Source organism: Lotus japonicus, chromosome 6 (genome assembly GCF_012489685.1).
Source record: "Lotus japonicus ecotype B-129 chromosome 6, LjGifu_v1.2".
NCBI lineage: Eukaryota > Viridiplantae > Streptophyta > Magnoliopsida > Fabales > Fabaceae > Lotus > Lotus japonicus.
The window spans coordinates 53,688,007-53,707,407 of NC_080046.1; the positions used below are offsets into that span (position 1 = coordinate 53,688,007).

Here is a 19,401-nt window from a genome sequence, read left to right on the forward strand (position 1 = left end):
AATGTCACTTAGCCTTTTCTGCCCTCTTGTAATGCACCTTTCCGTTATACATATATGTTTAAGCAACCCTTCGCCATAGCTTTTTATATCGCCGTTGGATATTTTGTAAATCATGTTGGAATGCTTTCGCCGTACATTTTTTGGTCGCCGCCTTCTTATTGCTTAAAAAATTTAAGAATGAATTTCATAGTTTAACGCCCCACCACGCCGGAGTAATAAAATACTCAACATCCTGAGTGTCCAAGAACTCGCCTTCCACCTTATTCATTCGCCGACCTTATATCTTGCGCTATTTTTTCACGCGTCATATGATTGAATTACGCCTAACGACTTCGTGCATTAATTTTAACTAGGACTTGTTGCTTGGTATTCCACCACCAAGACTTTAGACGTTTTCCCCAAAGGAAGAAACGACCTCCATTCTCGAGGGCTTCGCCCGGGGCTTTGCCCGCTCGGGGCTTACAATGCTTGGATCCCAATGGCCATTTGGGGGTCCCAAGACTTTTGCCTAGTTAACGGTGCTCGTCGTATTCTGGCGAGACTTACCCAGCACATCGTTTACGGGACCGGCGATCACGTCAGACTTTCCGGGGGGTGATTCCCATGCGTCAAAGGCCATTTGTGGAATCGCCGCCACCTTCAGGGTTCAAGCAGGCCCCTTTGGGGATCAAGCTTGTCCCACTTAGTGATCTCCGTAATTCTTTATGTCGATCGGCAATTCCGATCGTCAGGGAATCCCTGGAATTTTTGGACACGAATTTCGTGAATTTTCGTTTTATTTTATTGATGGAGCGCCTCATTAAAAAACTCCTTTCGGAGAAAAAGAGCACGCTTTGTTATTGCAATACATTGGAGAATTTGAAAACACTTTTCAGAAAATTTTAAAGATATCTGGCTCCGGCGACTCCGCCTTGTTCGCTTTCTCGCCTGCGATCAACTATAATAGTAGCGCAAGCTCAAACCATTGAACGACCGAGGTAGCCGCCTTCCATCAAGCTCTTCTAAGTGATAGGCCCCATTACCAAGAACTTTAATAATGCGGTAGGGCCCTTCCCAGTTAGGAGTAAGCTTGTTTCCCGGGGCTCCCGATCGCCACTTGCTGGATGTTGCCAATGCTGCGCATCATATGGCGCCATTGCTCCTGTGTCACCGCCGGTTGTTGCTCCGGAGCAGGTGAATTCTCTGGTGAGCGCTCCAGAGATCCGACCTGCGAAGGCGATGGAGGAGGTGGTGGTGATGGAGGAGGAGAAGGCGACTGTACTCCTGCCGTTCGTACCGGAGAATCCAGGACCACACGATGAGGCCGCCGAGGCGGCGAAATTCGCTGTCGCACTGGTGAATGATGCTGCCTCCTACGTTGAGTCTCCATCCAAACCAGGAACGATGCAAACTCGATCGGAAAACGAACACCGGTTACATAATCAAAATCAGAAGACCAGAGAATTGCCTAATCACAATCAGAGATAACTTCCTGCACAATCAATCCACGTGAATGGGAGTAGAAAGTTTACAGTCCCCACAGACGGCGCCAAATGTTCTGGGAATGAACATTGAAGAGAGGTATAGTACCTAGGGGTAGAGAGATTGTGCTAAGAGAGAATGAGAATGAGAGAGAGAGAATGAGAATGAGAGAGAGAGTGCTGAATTTCAAGTGTTATTTCCTCAAATGAGCAAAAAGTCCCCTACAATTGGTAACTCCCCCTATTTATAGAGCTTGAGCACTATCTCTTGGGCCAATTGGGCCTCCGAAGCCAAGGCCCATCTTAAGGTTAGGGCCCCGCCCCGGGACGGGCTACATGCTAGGCGTTGCCCCTCTAGGGGCTCGCCCAGTCCAAATAGTTAGCTGGAAATTGTATTTTAATATTATAGAATTATATATGGAATGTTGTATTTCCCATAAATTATTAAAATTGAAAATGATTAAAAATTAATTATAATTTATATTAATAAATTATTTAGATATATATTTATATATATTTCATTTTCGAAAAAAATATATTAACAAATTAAAAACTAATATTAATGACTTTATCTTTATATAGGAAGACATTAATATTAAAGAATTTCTGCATATAAGAAAAAAAGTTATTTTAATGTTAAAATAGAAAACAAAATAATAATTTTATTTACAAGATATTAACTTTATATTTTTTAAAATTTAAAAGTATGGTAAAATAATATCTTATAAAATTATAAAATTATGTCTTACAATAAAATCATAATATTTTATAAAAAATAAAAATAATTTATTCTTTTAAATATATTTTACTATATTTGTTTGAAATTGTAGTAATATCACAAGTAAAATCTCATACGAAATTTATAAACTATTATATGCTTAATTTATTTAGTGTTGGAAATTATTGTTTGAGTTAATTTATATCAAAAAATATATAAACATATGTTTTTACATACATAATTTTTTTTTGAAAGCGAAAAATATTATTGAAAATAAAGAACCATGAGAACAACCCTCTCATGAAATGCGGTGAAAAAGGCCAGGCCAAAGCGCCTAACCATCCCTACTTTGTTGACTTAAACCTCAAGAATGAGCCTCATTAAAACTTTTCCTAGGAAAAACCCTAGAAAAGGAAAAAGAGTACTCAAACTCAAGAACCAACCAAAGAAAAACCAAAATAATCACAACCATCTACAACGATAAGAAAATATCATGAAAAAGACTCCACTCCAAACAACTGCCATGCAATGAATTGATCCAAAAGCAGCACACACATATCTCAAGTTAAAATTACCATTATTTAAGAAATATTTAGTATTATAATGTTTTGTCGGCTTTATTGGGCTTTGCGTTTTTTAGTAGGTGGTATTGTACGTATAGGTTTTGTGGGGCGTTTGTTTGGGTTCTTTTGGGGAGGTTTGGCGTGTTTTGGCTTGTTCGTTGAGGTTGTTTTTTCCGGCTATTTCTGACTTTTTGATCATTTTGAGGAGGGTGTATATCGTGACTATTTTCTCATTTTTATATTAATACAAATATCGCTTTCGAAAAAAAATTATGAAATTTAATAATAGCACTAATGAAACTTCTGAATGAGTTATGACCGTAGTTTTATATAATATTTTATATCTAATTAAAGGAATGATGAAAATATTTTACATTTTTCATATGTAACAAAAAAAATAGTAATACTTTGATTTAGTGAATTTATTTTTTAAAAAAGAGAAAATTGATATCAAATGGTACTAATAATTAAGTCAATGTTACAATCAACTAACATGGTGACCTCCATATTACAAAGAAAGTCATAACCTCACCCTAGCTCTATAAGCCTCGAAGCCAAAGAAGGTAATTAGAGTAATCATTTAGGAATTTTCCAAAGAAGCAAAAAGAGTGATCAAAAGAAATTTCATGAAGTCATGTCATATTTTCGTTTTTATGAAATTTCATGTCTTTCTCAAGAAATTTTTCTTTCTAATTAGTTATTCAAAAGAAAATTGTTATATTCATTATTTTATTTAGTCAATAATATTTCTTCAATCTATTAATGTAATAAGGTATTTACAGAAATGTTATTAAATACCAATCACATAATCTTTTCCAATTTTTTTAAATTATATCATATTTTATTTTTAATTTTTAAACTAGTATTTTACAAAATTACAATGCATATCACAACTAGTAATTTTACATTGAAGAAAATATTAAATGCAAAAGATGGAGGTGTGATACTTGCATTCCCATAACGTTGTTACAAGTAGATGTGCAGTTAATATTGTTAGTCTTTAAATGTCGTAAAGTGATTTAGTGTGGTAACTCGTGCTTTGTCTGTGCAGTTTTTGGAACAATATTTATCATAACACAAAATATGCAAACTATTTTGTAAGATTGTCAAATGTCAATAGTTTTAAATTAATTAAAATTATTTGTCAATTTTTTTTAATTAAAATTAGCAAATAAGACACAAATTATTGGTTCATATTTGTTGAAAGTAGAGAGAGAGGTCATTGAAGGACTAATGTTTGAGAGAGAAAGTAGAGAGAGAGGCTATGGGTGGCCGCTTCAGTCACGGTGGTTGCAGCCTCGCCGGACCTCGTCGTATGAGTGGAGTAGGTCGCGGCAAGGGAATTCTCAGTGGTCAAGGCAACAATGGCAACGACATGCTCCTTCAGGAGGCTATTACAGGAATCCTGGGAATCAATGGCAGCGACGTGCTTCTAGGAGGTTTCAGCGTCCACATCATTCACCACAGCAGTGGAAGGATTTTGAGCACTCATCAGGCAGGTTTCATGTACAACGGAAGCAGCGGCCAGGGTATGGTTCGGGTAGCCATGAACACCAGAAGCAGCAGGGGCTTTCATCTGTTTCAGGGAGTGGCAAAGACAATATGCAAAAGCAATCTCGTGATCAACAGAAATCCAATTTGCGTGGGATGTCATTTTCTGTTTTCGTTGATGGGTTGAGTGATAGGGTTACCTTGCTGAAGTTGAAAATGATATTTGGGAAGGTAGGGAAAGTGACTGATGTGTTTATTCAGTTTAAGAAAAAATTCCAGCGGCGATTCCGGTATGGCTTTGTTCGTTTTCAGAGCGATGAAGAGGCTTGGCAGGCAATTCGTACTCTTAATGGCAAGCGGGTTGAGGGAAACCATCTGTCTGTGCAAAAAGCAAGGTTCATACAGAGCACATGGGGAGGAGAAGTACCATTACAGACACAGAAACAGAATAGCAAAATTCAGGTGCAAGAAAAAGTGTGGCGCCCAAAGAAGAACCAGCAAGCTACTGGCAAAAATGGAGAAGCTAAGAAACAAGAGGCTTCTGCTCAACCTTATGAGGCAGCACGCAGTTCAGCGGAATGTCGTTTGAATATTGTGGCATCTGAACTTGATAATGCTTGGTATCATCGTTGTGCACGAGCACGCACTCTTGAGGCGAAGCCAGTAGATGTTATTCAGGATGAACTCGCTCAGATCGGCATGTACAACTTTCGATTCATCCCACTTGGTGCTAATGAGGTACTGCTGGAGTTTGAGAATAATGAGGAGATGGTGGATACTTTAGTTGAATGCAGTTTCTTCCTGGAGCAGAAACTTACAGAGTTGAGACCTTGCACTCGTTTTACTTTCGGGGTTGCACACTTAGTGTGGATTCGTCTGTGGCAAGTTCCGATGGGACTATGGTCGGACTCTTTCTTCACGGCAGTAGGAAATAGGTTAGGGAAATTCGTGAGCCTGGACGTGGCAACCAAGCAACGTCATCGGGCTGATTTTGCACGCGTTCTTGTCCAAATGCATCATCCGTTATTGCAGTGTTTTACAATGGCAGTAGACGTTGAGGGTACTGCTTGTGTGATTTTGGTTGAGAAAGATGATTTGGCATATGATTATGGTAAGGTGGAAACCATGCCGTCTACGCCGGTGAAGGAATATAATTCTGAGGATGCCACAGACTTTGGTGATGATTCTGAAAATAATGAGGACATGTTGTTTGATGAAACACGTGGTCCAGTTTATGATATTGAAAAAGACTATGAGTCTGCTATTGATGTGGAGTCAGATGATGAAGATGAAGTTTTTAGGGATGAGAAACTTGAAGGGCTTCAATTCGTGGTGGAGGTGGAGGATCAACAACCTGAGGCTCCGGTTTTGCCAGAAGAAGGGACCTCTGTAGGTGGCGGTGAGTCACTGGCAAACCAGAGCATGGCCACCAAACCAGTGGTGGCGCCGGACCTAGGGGCTGAGCGGCTGGAGGAGCCTTTACCAGGGGAGCCGTTTTCAAATTTGAACTTGGTAACAATCAAGGCCGTTAATGATGGAGTCAATTTTGGGGAGCAGTTACGTGTTTTGCAGGAAACGGGATACACGGCTGATGAGATTGAGGAATGGAGGAGAAATATAACTGCTGAAGGAATTCAAAATCAAATCAGCAATTATGTTTTTCAAAATTCTGATTTAATTTATAATAAAAAAACTTCTGTTACAGGTTACTCATTTAACACACAGGATTTGGCTTAGAAATACAGTTGGCCACTCTATTCTACTTATTGGGACCCACATCATGTTCTCCAACAACAATTGCTAAGGCCATGTTTGCCTAAGTGTTTTTATGATAAAAACGACTTATTGAGGTTCGCGACATCTTTGCTACCTTCCCTGGCTTCTGCAGTTCACGTAAACAACACAGCATCACGTGAATCATATTATCGGACCTCGCCTTACCAAATCGTTCGACAAAGTACACCAGCGGCCTCTGTTCTCCCTCAGGTGAATCACGTCATCTCCCCCCAGGAGCCAGAGACGTCTTTGCAAGAGCTTCAACTGGTGCCCGCTGATTTCGCCACACCAACTCCTTATAATTCACCAAACACAAATTCTTCCAAGAAAAACTCTCAGCGGGGTCGTCCTAAGGGGAGCAAAAATAAGCCTATACCTCTGCCTCATGATTTTCTTGAACCAGTGACAGGTGAAGATGGGGTGTCAACACGCGCGCAACGTGCTTGGTTGATTGGAAAGCAACTTGGACTTAAACCACGCGGATCAGAAGCTTTGATGTTGAGAGGATTGGAAGCTCAAATCCGTGAGAACCATCCTCATCTTAATTGACAAGCCGGGTCGTTGGCTCACATGGAATGTGCGTGGGCTAGGAGGTTCTACGAAAAGGGAGGCAGTGAAAAAAGCAACTCAGCACCTTAAACCTGAATTAATTTTACTTCAAGAAACAAAGTTTAATGTTCAACGGTTAATAACAGTTGTGTAGTGGACGCAAAGTTTGCAAATGCGTTTGGTTGAGGTTCAGTTGGTAGGTACTGCGGGTGGTCTTCTGTGCTTGTGGGGGGAAACCAGTTTTCAAGCTTTGACAGTGGTGGTTGAGATTCAGAATGCTTGTCAGGTGGAGTACTAGATGCAGGTTGTTGTGTCCTTTTATGCTTGAGGCATAGCTGAGGGGTGATTGTTGATGCGTATAGCTGCTGCTGGTACTGTTGTGGAGTTTTTATCCTGCTGAGACAGATGCTTGCTGTTGCTGTCAAAAGAAATATGCTGTTTGCTGTCATAGACCAGATGTTGTTGCTGTCAATTTAAAACTGTTGTTGTTGTTGCTGCTGGAATATGCTGTTGCTGCTGTTATAAAACAAATGCTGTTGCTGTCAAATTAAAACTGCTGTTGCTGTTGCTGCTGAAATATGCTGTGTTTGCTGTTATAAAACAAATGATGGTGCTGTCAAATTAGAACTGCTGTTGCTTGTTGCTGTTGGTGAGATATTGGACGGTCTTTTACACATGCTGTTGCTGGTTTCGTTGATTAATAAGGTTGTGGTCGTAATGGATACTTGGGGATGAACCTGTTGGTGCTTCGATTTCTAGTGGACGCCTTAGTTCTTGAGTATTTGTTTTAGTACATTCAGCTAACGGATGTAATATCATTGAACTCAGGTACAGAATGGCTATCTCAAGGTTGTAGTACTCTTTTTCCTTGCTAGGCTTTTTCCCACTGGGTTTTGTCTAGCAAGGTTTTAATGAGGCTCTATCTTGGGATTTCGTTTATGCCATTTTGTGGGATGGTGGTGGGTTTATTTTGTTCGGTGTTCATAGGTCGTTCGAGTTCAGTTCAGATTGTACTTGGTTCTCGCTTGGTTTGCTATTGGCTCAAGCGCTTCTATTAATAATATACATTTCATTTTCAAAAAAAAAAATTCTTTTATTGAAAATATTTTAAAATAATTTGAAAGTATAAACGAATATTTGTACCAAGTATTCTTTTAATCTTGATTTCAAGCTATGATGCTACACATCAATGGCAGAACCAGGAAAAATAATATAAGGGGGCCAAAATAAATTTAAACATAAACTAAACTTTTTAATTAGCAATAGATACAAAATAATGGTTAAAATAATTTATATATTACTTAAAAATTTATTAATAAATTATAAAAATGATGTTGGAAATTTTCTTTTTTGTTTTTAAAATTTATTATTGTCGGGTTATATTTTACAGTTAATTAGCTTTTTAATATTTAACATTCTCGAAAGTGTTTCTGTTGGAAAAAAATGTTATTTTACTCCTGATTATCAGTTTTGAGAAAAAATTATATATCAATGTTATGCTCTAAGACTATTAGTTCTCACCTCGTAACAAAATAAAATGTACTAAGACTATTATTTTTAGTTTTTTTTAAAAGACTATTATATTTCCCACACTATCTTTTTCATGCAAGAAAAATATATTCATCAAACACTAGTTAAATGAATGCATTTTTATTTTTTTTTAACAAAAATAGAACTTTTTTTTCGAAATTTTACTAAAAAAGTGGTTGAGGGTGGAGTCAAACCCACAACACACGAATAATAAGGGGGAGACCCAACCACTAGGCCAACACTTTTCATTTGTTAGAACGTGGACCATTATTTATATATAAAATAAATTAAATTATAGAACCTTGGGGGGCTAGGGCCATCCCCTGCCCCAAGGTAGTTCCGCCACTGCGTACACATGGTTTATGTAACTTTTTCTTTTCACCTTGATGGAGAATATTCACACGACCAAGTACATGGTAGTTGTCTTCTAAATTATGTTTCCAGTTTTTAAGTAGATTGGGTAATTTGATATATGTGTAAAACCTTTTATATTTTCAATATATATAAATTAAATCTAAAAACTAATACACTTTGTAATATAAAGTATCATTTGAAATATTTAAATTTTTTAAATGAAATATTAAATAATTGATATTTTTATTACAAATTAAATATGATAAATCCAATGAAGAGGCCGCCCCATAAAGGGGTCCATCATATTAGAAAAAATGAAAATAATTAAATATGTTAAAATTACTTGATAAATCTATTATTTGATCATACTTTTTTTATTAATTCACTCCAAATTCATAACAACCTACCATATATTTATATCTGTGAATGAATTATGGTATGTAAGTTACACATTCATTTTACTCTAATAATTATTCTCCTTCACCAAGTTGACTCGATGATCAAAGTGTCTTAAAGTTATCAAAGATCGAACGAAGAAGCATAATGATAGTCAAACATTCAGATGGGTAGATTCTATCATAATAATATTTTATTAAAATTTTCTAAATTGAATTTCATTTATATATAAATATATATAATTATTATTTAGTGTTACACAATTAAACAATAGAGTTGCTTTTAGAAAGATGCATTGCATCTATTTTTTCTCATACCACTCCAAAGGATGCTTGCGGTCTCTCCCTCGTTCTCAAGACCTTCTAATGTTGTTGATTCCGACACTATCTAGGATCGTTTTCTCCCTTTCAATTCTTATTCCATCGTTTCTCAATCTCCTTCGCTCGCCAACGCTCCTTCAAAGAAATCCCTCTACCTCTCGCTCTCTCTGATCACTCTATCATCATCAATGAGGGTAAAAAGGTATGTACTCTTATTATCAATCTCACCTGATTGTTTAATTTCTCATATTAGAGCTTTTCGATCATAGGATCAATTGACATATTGGACATGATAGTGGTGGCAGTATTCATAGAGTTCTTCATCTTTGTGTTAACTCCATGAAAATTACTCGTGCAAAGATGCTTAAAGTAAAGATAAACCATGTAAAGTTCCAAAAGGATGGAATCTAATTGAGTTGCAGTTGAAGGGTTTGAACTCTGAGGAGGGATAATTAGTACTAATTTTTTGGTATACCGAAAAGATAAATTGCACCCGCTAGGAATTACTAATTTACGAACAACTAACATTTGCATATAAAAAAAAAGTACAAATTGAACTTTTGCTTGGATTGCATTTCCATGGATTTCCTCTGCTGCATTTGAATGAAAACAAGTTCAGAGCCACCAACTTTAACAAAATCCTCCTCGTCGGCGAATTCCTCCTTAGTGACGACGCATCTCTCACTGCTCGTCCTCGTGCCGGCGGCGGCCTTGGCATCCACCTCCAAACAATGCGACCGCCAGCGAACGGCGAGGCTGGACGACAATGCTCGTCTTCCCAAGAGCTTCTTCCGTCGTAACCGCAACCTCAATGAAGGACTGATACAAAACGCCATTGTTTGTTGCCGTCGTCGTTGAGATGAGATTCTTCGTCGTTGTTTTGGGGTTTCACGGCGGTGATTCTCCTGTCACTCGATGTTCATGGCGTTTGAGTGGTGAAACAACGATGTGTTTAGCAATACGAGCTCACGCTATGTGTGTGAGTGAGGGAGCGGTTACAGGTGGATTTTCGAAAAAGCTAGCCTTATCAGAAACGAGTCGTGGCATGTGAAGAACCAAAAAAGAATCGAAATGCAAACCAGCTCTAACATTGCGTTTTGGTGTCTTGTTTGCCGTTTATATGTCCTTTTTATATACATTGGAAAACTAAATGATAAAGGAAAAGTGACACAAAAGCTAAGCGATCCTTGAATATGAGAATCTCAAATTCTTAGGTGGATCCTTCATCAGGCACCAGGCATTAAACAGAGACGAATCCCCTCTCTTTGCCAACCAATTTGCCGGTTTGTTGCACTCTCGACCAATACTACTTACTGTCATCGACCACCTTTTCCCCAACAGCTTAAGGATATCATCCAGAATGGGGAAGAAAATTATGCTTTCCTTATCTTGCAAGACTTGAAGAAGATCTCTGCAATCCACATTACAAATTACCTTCTTGTATTCTTTGTCCCACACCAATTGCAGGCTATACTTTAGAGCATAAGCTTCTTCTAACAGGGCATTTCCTCCCGCTTGATAACCATGGAACCCAAGCATCCAATTTCCTTGCGAGTCGCGAAGCACACCGCCCCATCCCATGCACCTTGTGTCGTCCCTAAAGTTGTCGTCCAGGCACAGATTCAATGTCTCCTCCGCGCGGCGACATCCAATTTCTGGTCATTCAGATAGCGTTGTCTTCCCTCTCACTCCCTTCCATGAATCACACCATCTCATCGTGTTCATGGCATAATCTGCACCACGCTTCTGCAATCGGCCAAGGCTTCTCATCTAACGTTGTTCATGGCAATTGCACCATGTGACTTAAGCCTTAAATTTGACCTAGCGTTGACCAAAACCATAAACCAACCCAACATCGACCTAAGCCCAAAATTTTCCTCGACGCCGCCCTAAACCCTAAATCTGACGTAATGACGACCAAAATCCTAAATCTGACTTAATAACGACCAAAACCCTAAAGTTTACCCGACAAAGACTTAAACCCTAAATCCCACTTGGTGTCCAACCTTAAACCTAAACCCTAAATCCATAAATCCCACAGACCATCTCTATTTTACTTGTTCATTTGCGTGGCGGGTGTGGACCTTAATATTAAACTGGTTGGGACGGTGTGTGGTGTTGCTAGAGTCAACAAATGACCACTTTCTTCAGTTCATGGGGGATGGTTCAACTAAGCTAAGGTTGGGCCTTTTAGTGATCTGGTTAGCTATGATTTGGCAGCTGTGGAATGGAAGAAACTCCAAGGTCTTATGAGAAGAGGCGATGGATCCTGGGAGCGTCTTTGAGCTAGCCCGATTGAAGGCGTAGGTGTGGCTCAAATCGATGGAAAGAGTCTTCCACCATGCTATTTCCGAGTGGTATGGTTAATCAGTCTTATGTTTCGATTCCTTATAATCTGCTATGATGGGAAGACAAAGGTGTTGGTGATGTAAACAATGCTTTACCATTATATGATCTTTTGTTAGGGTTGGAGTACCCCTTGAATCTCTTTTAATGATAATTGCCTATAAAAAATATCCTTCTTACTGGAAACTCTCAACAATTCATAAGAGTTTATCTACGTGCTTGGTGATCCAACAAATTTATTTTAAAGATAAAAATAAAAAAGTTACTTTATTTCCTACCACATTTATTGTCCGCTTGTTGCTCAAGATAGGATAAGAGCAAGATAGAATAAAGAGTTGGATTAAGGTGGGATACGATAAGAGCAAGATAGACTTTTATCTTATCATATGTTTGAGGTGGATATAATAATGTTTGGATATGATATAAAAAAGTGAAAAGTATATCAAATTTTCCTTTAAATAATAAATAAATAATATTTTTATAAATTAATATTTTTTAAATTGTTTATTATATTAAATTTAATATTTTCTAAAGCCTATATTTTAAAATTAAATAACATTTATTTAATTTTTATTAATTAGCCTTTTTTAATTTTTTTCCCAACAGAAGTCTATTTTAAGTAAAAGTAAAAATTATATATTGAACCAATTACTTTTAATTAGTAGTGGCAAGTGATAGAAAATATAAAATAATTAAAATTATTATATAAATAGTGAAAAAAATTTAAAAAATAGGAATTGATAAAATTAGTATATATTTACTACTAATAAATTAATACAGAATAATGCTAATTAAGTAGAAGCAAGTGATTTTATAAAAAAAATTAGTAACAAGTCATAATGATAATTTAACTATTTTATATGAGTAAATTCAATATTTTCACCATTAATAAATTAGCTCATTTTTTTAATTAAACTTATAAGTAACAAAAGAATGATGTTATCTTAAAAATAATAAATTTTAATTGATAAATAATAAAATTAATATATTACTAAAATTAATATTTTTATATTTATTAATTAATATTATTATAAATTTTATAAAAATATAAATATTGAAATAATTGAATTTATGTTAGGTAATAAAAAAATCAGAAACTACCATCATATCCTATCAAAATAATCTATTATAGCTCCCCTATCAGAATAACTTTTACACATGATGGACAAGATTGGATAAGGGACATGAATGTGTTATTATATCCGGCTAGCGCAACAAACAACATATAAGAATAAAAATATGATTACACTATCTTATCATATATGCTTATCTTGTCCACCAAACGAGTAAAGATAAGATCAAAATTAATATGACATTTTAGCAAATATTTAAGTAATAGATTAATATTTATGATCAATTAAATATTTTAAAGTAGAAGCTATTAATTGATTGCACAAATAAATGCCCAAAGGTGTATATGGATTTAAAGTTTCAAACCTTCATTAATATCAATAAAGTGCATTTATTATCTTCTTTTGTAAAACACTAAAATATTAATATATGAATTAAATGAAAAATTAATATTTTTATAGCCTCACACACATCCACTGTCCTCTCTATCTCTTCTATATGTATTCCTTCCAGTTCTATATATACATGTTCTGGAAGCCACCACCATTGTCAGTCTTTTTTTCGATATGAGCTGAGTTTTGATTTACCCACACTCATATTATCTATCTTGATTAGCATCATGCTATAGATTGAAGAAATGACTAAAGAACATATACCAGCAGAGTTAGTGATGAAAATATTTGTTAGGCTCCCTGTAAAGTCTGTTCTGCGATTCCGAACCTTAAACAAATCCTACAATGCTCTCACCAGAGAAACCAATTTCATCACTAAACATCTTTATCCCTCCATTGAAAAGGCAAAAAGCAATCCAAACTTTCTGATCTTTCACCAAACAAACAAGCTTGTCAATTCAACAGTCTCTGAAGATAAGCAATCATAACCCCATGCAATTGATCTGAATACACCATTCATCTCAGTACATGTAAACAACATCGGAGCTTGCTCTCATTTCAATGGCATCATCTACCTTGAACTGTTTGGTGTTCCTCTTAGGCCCAATCCAAAGATTCTCTGGAATCCAGCCACCATAGAAGTAAGGTTTCTACCTTTCCCTCCTCAAATGAAACCCACGCTCTTTACCTTCTTCCATGGGGTCCACGGGTTCGGTGTCAATCCCATAACAAATGACTTCAAGGTCGTAAACATTGTAGTGGATTCAAAGATTTGGGATAGAAGTGATAGAAAGCTCATTGGTCAGGTATATAGCCTACGTTCTGAATCATGGAAAGTGGTTAATGCTAGTGTCCTTGCTTATTTCATATATAAATCCATGTTTAATGCTTATCTGAATAGGGTTTATCATTGGTTAGCCATATCTTTTCTACGTGATCATGTCGAATTTGTGCTATGTTTTGACATGAGTGATGATGTGTTTTGGAAAATGAACCTACCCCAATTTCCGTCTCAGGAGGAGAATAACGAATTGTGCGTATCCAATCATAATGTTGTTGTTTTGAATGATCGTATTGGTTATGTTAGGGAGTACACCATGCCTTTTGAAATTCAGTTTGATATTTGGGTGATGAATGACTATGGGGTGGAAGGTTCCTGGGTGAGAATGTTTAACATTGCGCGTGGAACCGGTCTGGGAAAGATTTTGGAGATTTGGAAAGATGATAATATTGATGAAATTGTTGTGCTGGGAGGGGAAGAACATCATCCATTGGTTTTGTACAAGATTGGTCAACAACAGGTGGTGAAAGAGTTTAATGTTCGCTTATGAGCTGAGCATCGTGTAGTTGGATATGTGGAAAGTTTTCTTCCCTTGTCTGGCTAGCTTGGTTGATGAGGAAGCTTGATGTTCAGGTCGGATTATTTTATCGTGATATTTATTTGATGATCTTTGTGTTGATTTATGTTATTACTATCATGAAGGTACATTATTAGTTGTGTACCTTTTATTGACTTTTACAAAATTTTATCCGGGGACATTTTAATTATGCTGTTTGGATTTTGGTATTAAATAAAGAAATGGAAGAGTTTATTAGATCCTCTTCAGTGTGAATTTTTTTTGTTATTGTTATATTAAATGGTTAACATCAATCAATCAATGGGAAAAATAAATTTATAAAAACTTGTATGTGATTAATTGTTTTGTTGTTGCTGAAAAACAAGATGATTTGTGCATGGACCCGTTATAAAATCATGTATATTAGTTAGGATGATTTATGGTGTTAGCTTGGAAGCAAATCCAAATCTATTAAAGATGCTCTTCTATGTTCTAAGTTCTAACCTGATATAATATGGATTACTAAAATGGAAACTTGGCTAAACCATGTGCGGGATTATTTTATTATCTACCTATATGACCAAAATTGATCTCGATAAAAAGAGATTTTAAACACAGATAATTATGTGTAGTAGAATTAAAGTAAGGCTTGCATACTTTCTTGGACTGAAGGGCATGTGCAACCTCAAGGAATTCATGTCTCAATTTCAAGGTTGCAAAATGTCATTTCGATCTAAAGCAAAATACATTCCTAGAACGAGAAGTATCGTCATCGCTTCAGTGGTAGATGAGTCATTAGAACACAAAAAATCCCATGTTGCAGCAACTATCATGTTGCTTTCTTCATCACCAAGTTTAACTCACAAGCCTTCTAAAGTTATAATTTGCTAGAAAAAAAATTGGATCAGGGGTAGTATTTATTTTAAACACTAGGCCATCAAAGAATTTGGTTGTGTAAGCAATCACCAACCTTGTTTAGTTAAGAGGGCATCATTTAAAATTTGAAGCTATGGAACATAGCCCCATGCCACCCTCACTCTTTAGGGTTCATAGTCGTGACCAATTAAGTTAGTGAATTCTCCTTTCATCTTTTGTGCTCTCCCACTCGAGTTTACTGATGATTTGCTCTATGTACTTACATGAAAGAAAAGACCCATGAGAAGTGGGAATGGCTTTGGGCCATAGACTTTATGAGATTTTCTCGCCTTGTACTGGAGAAAATTCTTTTCTTCACCGTTTTTTTTTTTCCAAACTCCATCATCACATGGTGGTTGTTAAGGTGTGTTTCCTACAAATGCATTTGAGCCTATTCAGATAGTATTTCCCCTATTTCCATCCATCTAAATAATTTCGTTATGTTTTTCAATTTATGATTTTTATATTATTTGATACGGTTATTTAATTTGTTTACATCTTTTCCTAATTAGCGCTCTCCATGACCAATGATTAGGTCGTAAAGTTTGGAGTAAATGCATAACAAAAACGTTAGTCGCTGTGGTGCATGTAAAGCGTTGCCCTAAAGACAGCTAAACCAATGCTATCAATTTGCATCAGCCTCGCCAACAAAACAAGTTGGTATTGAATAGTGGCGGAAGCAGAAATTTGAGACTAGTGGGACTAAAATCATATAACATAGTGTGTTTACAGTGACTTTATTAATAAATATTTTTTGACCTCATACTCCAATTAATTCTTAATTAATAACTCTTTTTCCTTGCTAGATTTTTCCCACAGGGTTTTTCTTAACAAGGTTTTATGAGACTCATCCTTAAGATTTTCTTTAAGCCGTTTCGTGGGGAAGTCAGCTCAGGGGGGGATTAGTATTATATTTTGTACTATGTTTTCATTGGAGGGGTGATATTTTGTACTATGTTTTATCATGAGAACTTTTTGCTCGTGATTGATCCTTTATTATCAATAATATTACTTTCATTTTAAAAAAACAAATGACCACAATTATATTCCATTGTAGGAGAGTCTTCAATCCCTTGGGTTTTTCTTCAAACTCCATCATGGATAAATTTTCCTTTTTCACTAAATTTCTCTTTTTTTCTATCATATCAATAAAATAATTGTAAAGTATAATGTGTCACATGGTGGTTTTTTTTTTTTTTTTTGTGGTTGTCAAGGTTTGTGTTCCCTACAAATGCATTTGACACTATTGAGATAGTATTTCCCCTATTTCCATCCATCTAGATAATTTTGTTAAGTTTTTCAATTTAGGATTTTTACATTATTTGATACGGTTATTTAATTTGTTTACACTTTTTCCTAATTAGCGTTGTCCATGAAAAATGTTTACGTCGTAAAGTTTAGAGTATATGCAGGAAGACAACGTTACTCGTTGTTGTAAATGTGTAGCGTTGACCTATAGTCGGCTAAACTAATGCTAACAATTTGCATTAGCCTCATGGCCAACAAAACAAGTTAGCTTTGAGTAGTGGCGTAAGCAGAAATTTGAGACTATAGAGACTAAAATAAAATAATATAGCATGTCTATAGTGAGTTATACGTAAAAAAAAGTTTGGGGGCCAAAACAATAACTATGATTCTTGAACATTCAAACATTAACAACCAAAGAGCATCAACTATAATATTCAGAAATATATATAGTCCTATAAAAGTTGATGATAAAAGTACTATGATAGTCATATGTATCTTCATGATACATGAAAACATAAATCATTACAAAGATCATCAAATTAATGCCATCATGAACTGATCCGAGCATAACTTCAAGCTTCCTCATGAACCAAACCAGATAGAGGAACAAGACTTTCCACATATTTAAAAGCACGATTCTCAATTCCTAAGCGAAGAGGAAACTCTTTCACCACCTCTTGTTTACCAATCTTGTGCAAAACCAACGGTTGATACTCATCTCCTCCTAGTACAAAAATATCTTCATCGTATTTATTCCAGAACTCCAAAAGAATTTCAGGACAAGGTCCACGGGCAAGGTTAAATATTCTCACCCAAGAACCTTCCACGCCATAATCATTCATCATCCAAATCTCAAAATGAAATTCAGAACGTATGTGCTCCCTAACATAACCAACACGATCATTCAATACAACAATATTTGAATGCCTAATGTAAAATTTGTTGTTATCCTCCTGAGATATAACTTGGGGAAGGTTCATTTTCCAAAACACATCATCACTCATGTCAAAACATAGCACAAATTCAACATTATCAGATTCAGCTAACCAATGATAAGCTCCATTCAGATAAGCATTAAACATGGACTTAGCTATGTATCTAGCAAGGACACCAACATTAACCTCTTTCCATGAATCGAAACGAAGGTTGTACACTTGAACACTGAGCTTTTCATATTCCTTCAAGAAAAAATATGCACCCACTACAATGTTCACAACCTTGTAGTCGTTTGTTTTGGGATCGAAACCGAACCCGTGTGCCACATGGAAGAAGGTATTGTGTGCATGTCTCATTGGAGGAGGGAAAGGAAGAAACTTTACCTCTCTTGTGGCTGGATTCCAGAGAATCTTTGGATTAGGGTTGTGGGGAACACCACCCAACAGTTCAAGGTAGATAATGCCATTGGAATGAGCATGGGTTGTGATATTGTTTACACTGTGTTTGAAGATGTGTAAGGCCCAAGTTTTAACGCTTTGGATAAGTGAATAAAATAAAAGAGTTATTTGATTAAGATAAATTTGGGAAGGAAAGAGGTTCAGGAAAAGTCCAAGAATGTATCGAAAAACCGAAAGAGTTATAGCACGACTAACATACGCTTAATCCTAGGTCGAAGGTATTAGTGAATAGTTAATTTACGCTTTAGGACACGATGGAAACTAATTCCAAAAATCCTCAGAGAAATGTTAGAACTTCTCTTTTCCGTCCTTAAACAACCATTTCGATGCGAAATCCTGGAAAGTACGAACGTCAAATTCCAATTCTCGGAAGTTTGCCGAAACGGAATCCCTGATAGTTCGAAAAACCTAAGATCGACAGACGATGAAGACTTTTTCTATCCGGAAACTCAAATGAAGATTCCACCCGCGTTCTCCTACTTCTCTCATCATTCCTAATCTTTCTTCAGAAGGAAGTTTTCTCATCCGACGATCACTGCAAAAAGTAGTTTTTCGGGATAAACCGACTTACACCGACTTATGCCGATTTTGGATCTTTTGGTTTAATTCCAAGAATTCTATTTTGAGTTCTGGAATTCTGTCGCCAGAACCTATCTTAGAATGCGCAGAGGAACGCGCAGGAAAAATCGGAATCGCAAAAAAATCATTTTTCCGTTTTTTCCAAAACCTATAAATAGCTTGAAAATTTGATTTTTTGAGAAAAAACCCATTTTCCCCCACCCCCAAAACCGCGAGTTCCTAGAGAGAGAGAGAGATTCGGATCTTCGTCGTTTCTTGCCCGTTTGCTTCACCGATCGTCACTAATCGAAGACCTCGAGGTAGGTAATCTATACTCTCCTTCGAATCGTCGTTTCTGTCCATTTCTCCTGCGACTTTCTGAGTTCAAAATTTTGAGGTTTTTGAAAAACTGTTCAAATCAGCTGATTTCAGCGTCTAAACTTCTTCCCTGCATGCTCCTGAGCGTGTTCTGCGGATTAGATTTTGTCAAATGTCGACGAAATGCCGCCGGGATCAATTTCTACCCTAAATACCCATTTTTCGGCAAAGTCGCAACCTTTACGCTCTAATCTATCGACTTGGCTTAGTGCTAGTAGGATTTGTCGTCATAAACGTCGTTGTGGACGTCCCCATCCAATTTTTTTTTCAAAAATCCAATTTTGAAATTCTGAGCTAAAAATAATGACCAAACTGCCCCTATATCAGTTTTCGATCCGAAAATTTTTCCGAGCCTAGAACCGTCTTAGTTACGGCTTATGTTAACCTAGGAACCAAGTTTGATCGAAGAAAAATCGACCCTCCCAATTAAGGAAAGTGGCCGAGAGCTATATCAAGGGGGGAGGAGAATCCGATTTTTCGAAAACTTGTCTTAACGCGTTAGATTGTCGTACCAAGGAGGTAGTAGTGTACTGTGTAACCCTAGGACTCTTTGATTGCTGAGTTTCTGACTCTTGGTGTTGATTTCTGTGATTTTTGCTTAAGGT

The 19,401-nt window shown here is 36.5% G+C and overlaps 3 protein-coding genes across 3 annotated transcripts; 1 reads left to right on the top strand and 2 right to left on the bottom strand.

Annotated features, from left to right (window-relative positions):
• Positions 1–10,333: 10,333 nt before the first annotated feature.
• Positions 10,334–10,738, bottom strand: LOC130725565 (uncharacterized). The gene has a single exon (XM_057576783.1). The coding sequence runs from the start codon at positions 10,736–10,738 to the stop codon at positions 10,334–10,336; it is 405 nt and encodes a 134-aa protein (XP_057432766.1).
• Positions 10,739–13,634: 2,896 nt separating this feature from the next.
• On the top strand, positions 13,635–14,297 carry LOC130725567 (F-box/kelch-repeat protein At3g06240-like). Its single transcript, XM_057576784.1, has one exon. The coding sequence runs from the start codon at positions 13,635–13,637 to the stop codon at positions 14,295–14,297; it is 663 nt and encodes a 220-aa protein (XP_057432767.1).
• A 2,741-nt stretch (positions 14,298–17,038) lies between these two features.
• On the bottom strand, positions 17,039–17,758 carry LOC130725568 (F-box/kelch-repeat protein At3g06240-like). Its single transcript, XM_057576785.1, has one exon. It carries the CDS (start codon positions 17,756–17,758, stop codon positions 17,039–17,041), a length of 720 nt encoding a protein of 239 aa, XP_057432768.1.
• Between the last annotated feature and the right edge of the window lie 1,643 nt (positions 17,759–19,401).

Coding starts and splice junctions, on each gene's coding strand:
- LOC130725565 (XM_057576783.1), bottom strand. CDS start 10,738: ATGGGATGGGGCGGTGTGCTTCGCGACTCGCAAGGAAATTGGATGCTT.
- LOC130725567 (XM_057576784.1), top strand. CDS start 13,635: ATGAAACCCACGCTCTTTACCTTCTTCCATGGGGTCCACGGGTTCGGT.
- LOC130725568 (XM_057576785.1), bottom strand. CDS start 17,758: ATGAGACATGCACACAATACCTTCTTCCATGTGGCACACGGGTTCGGT.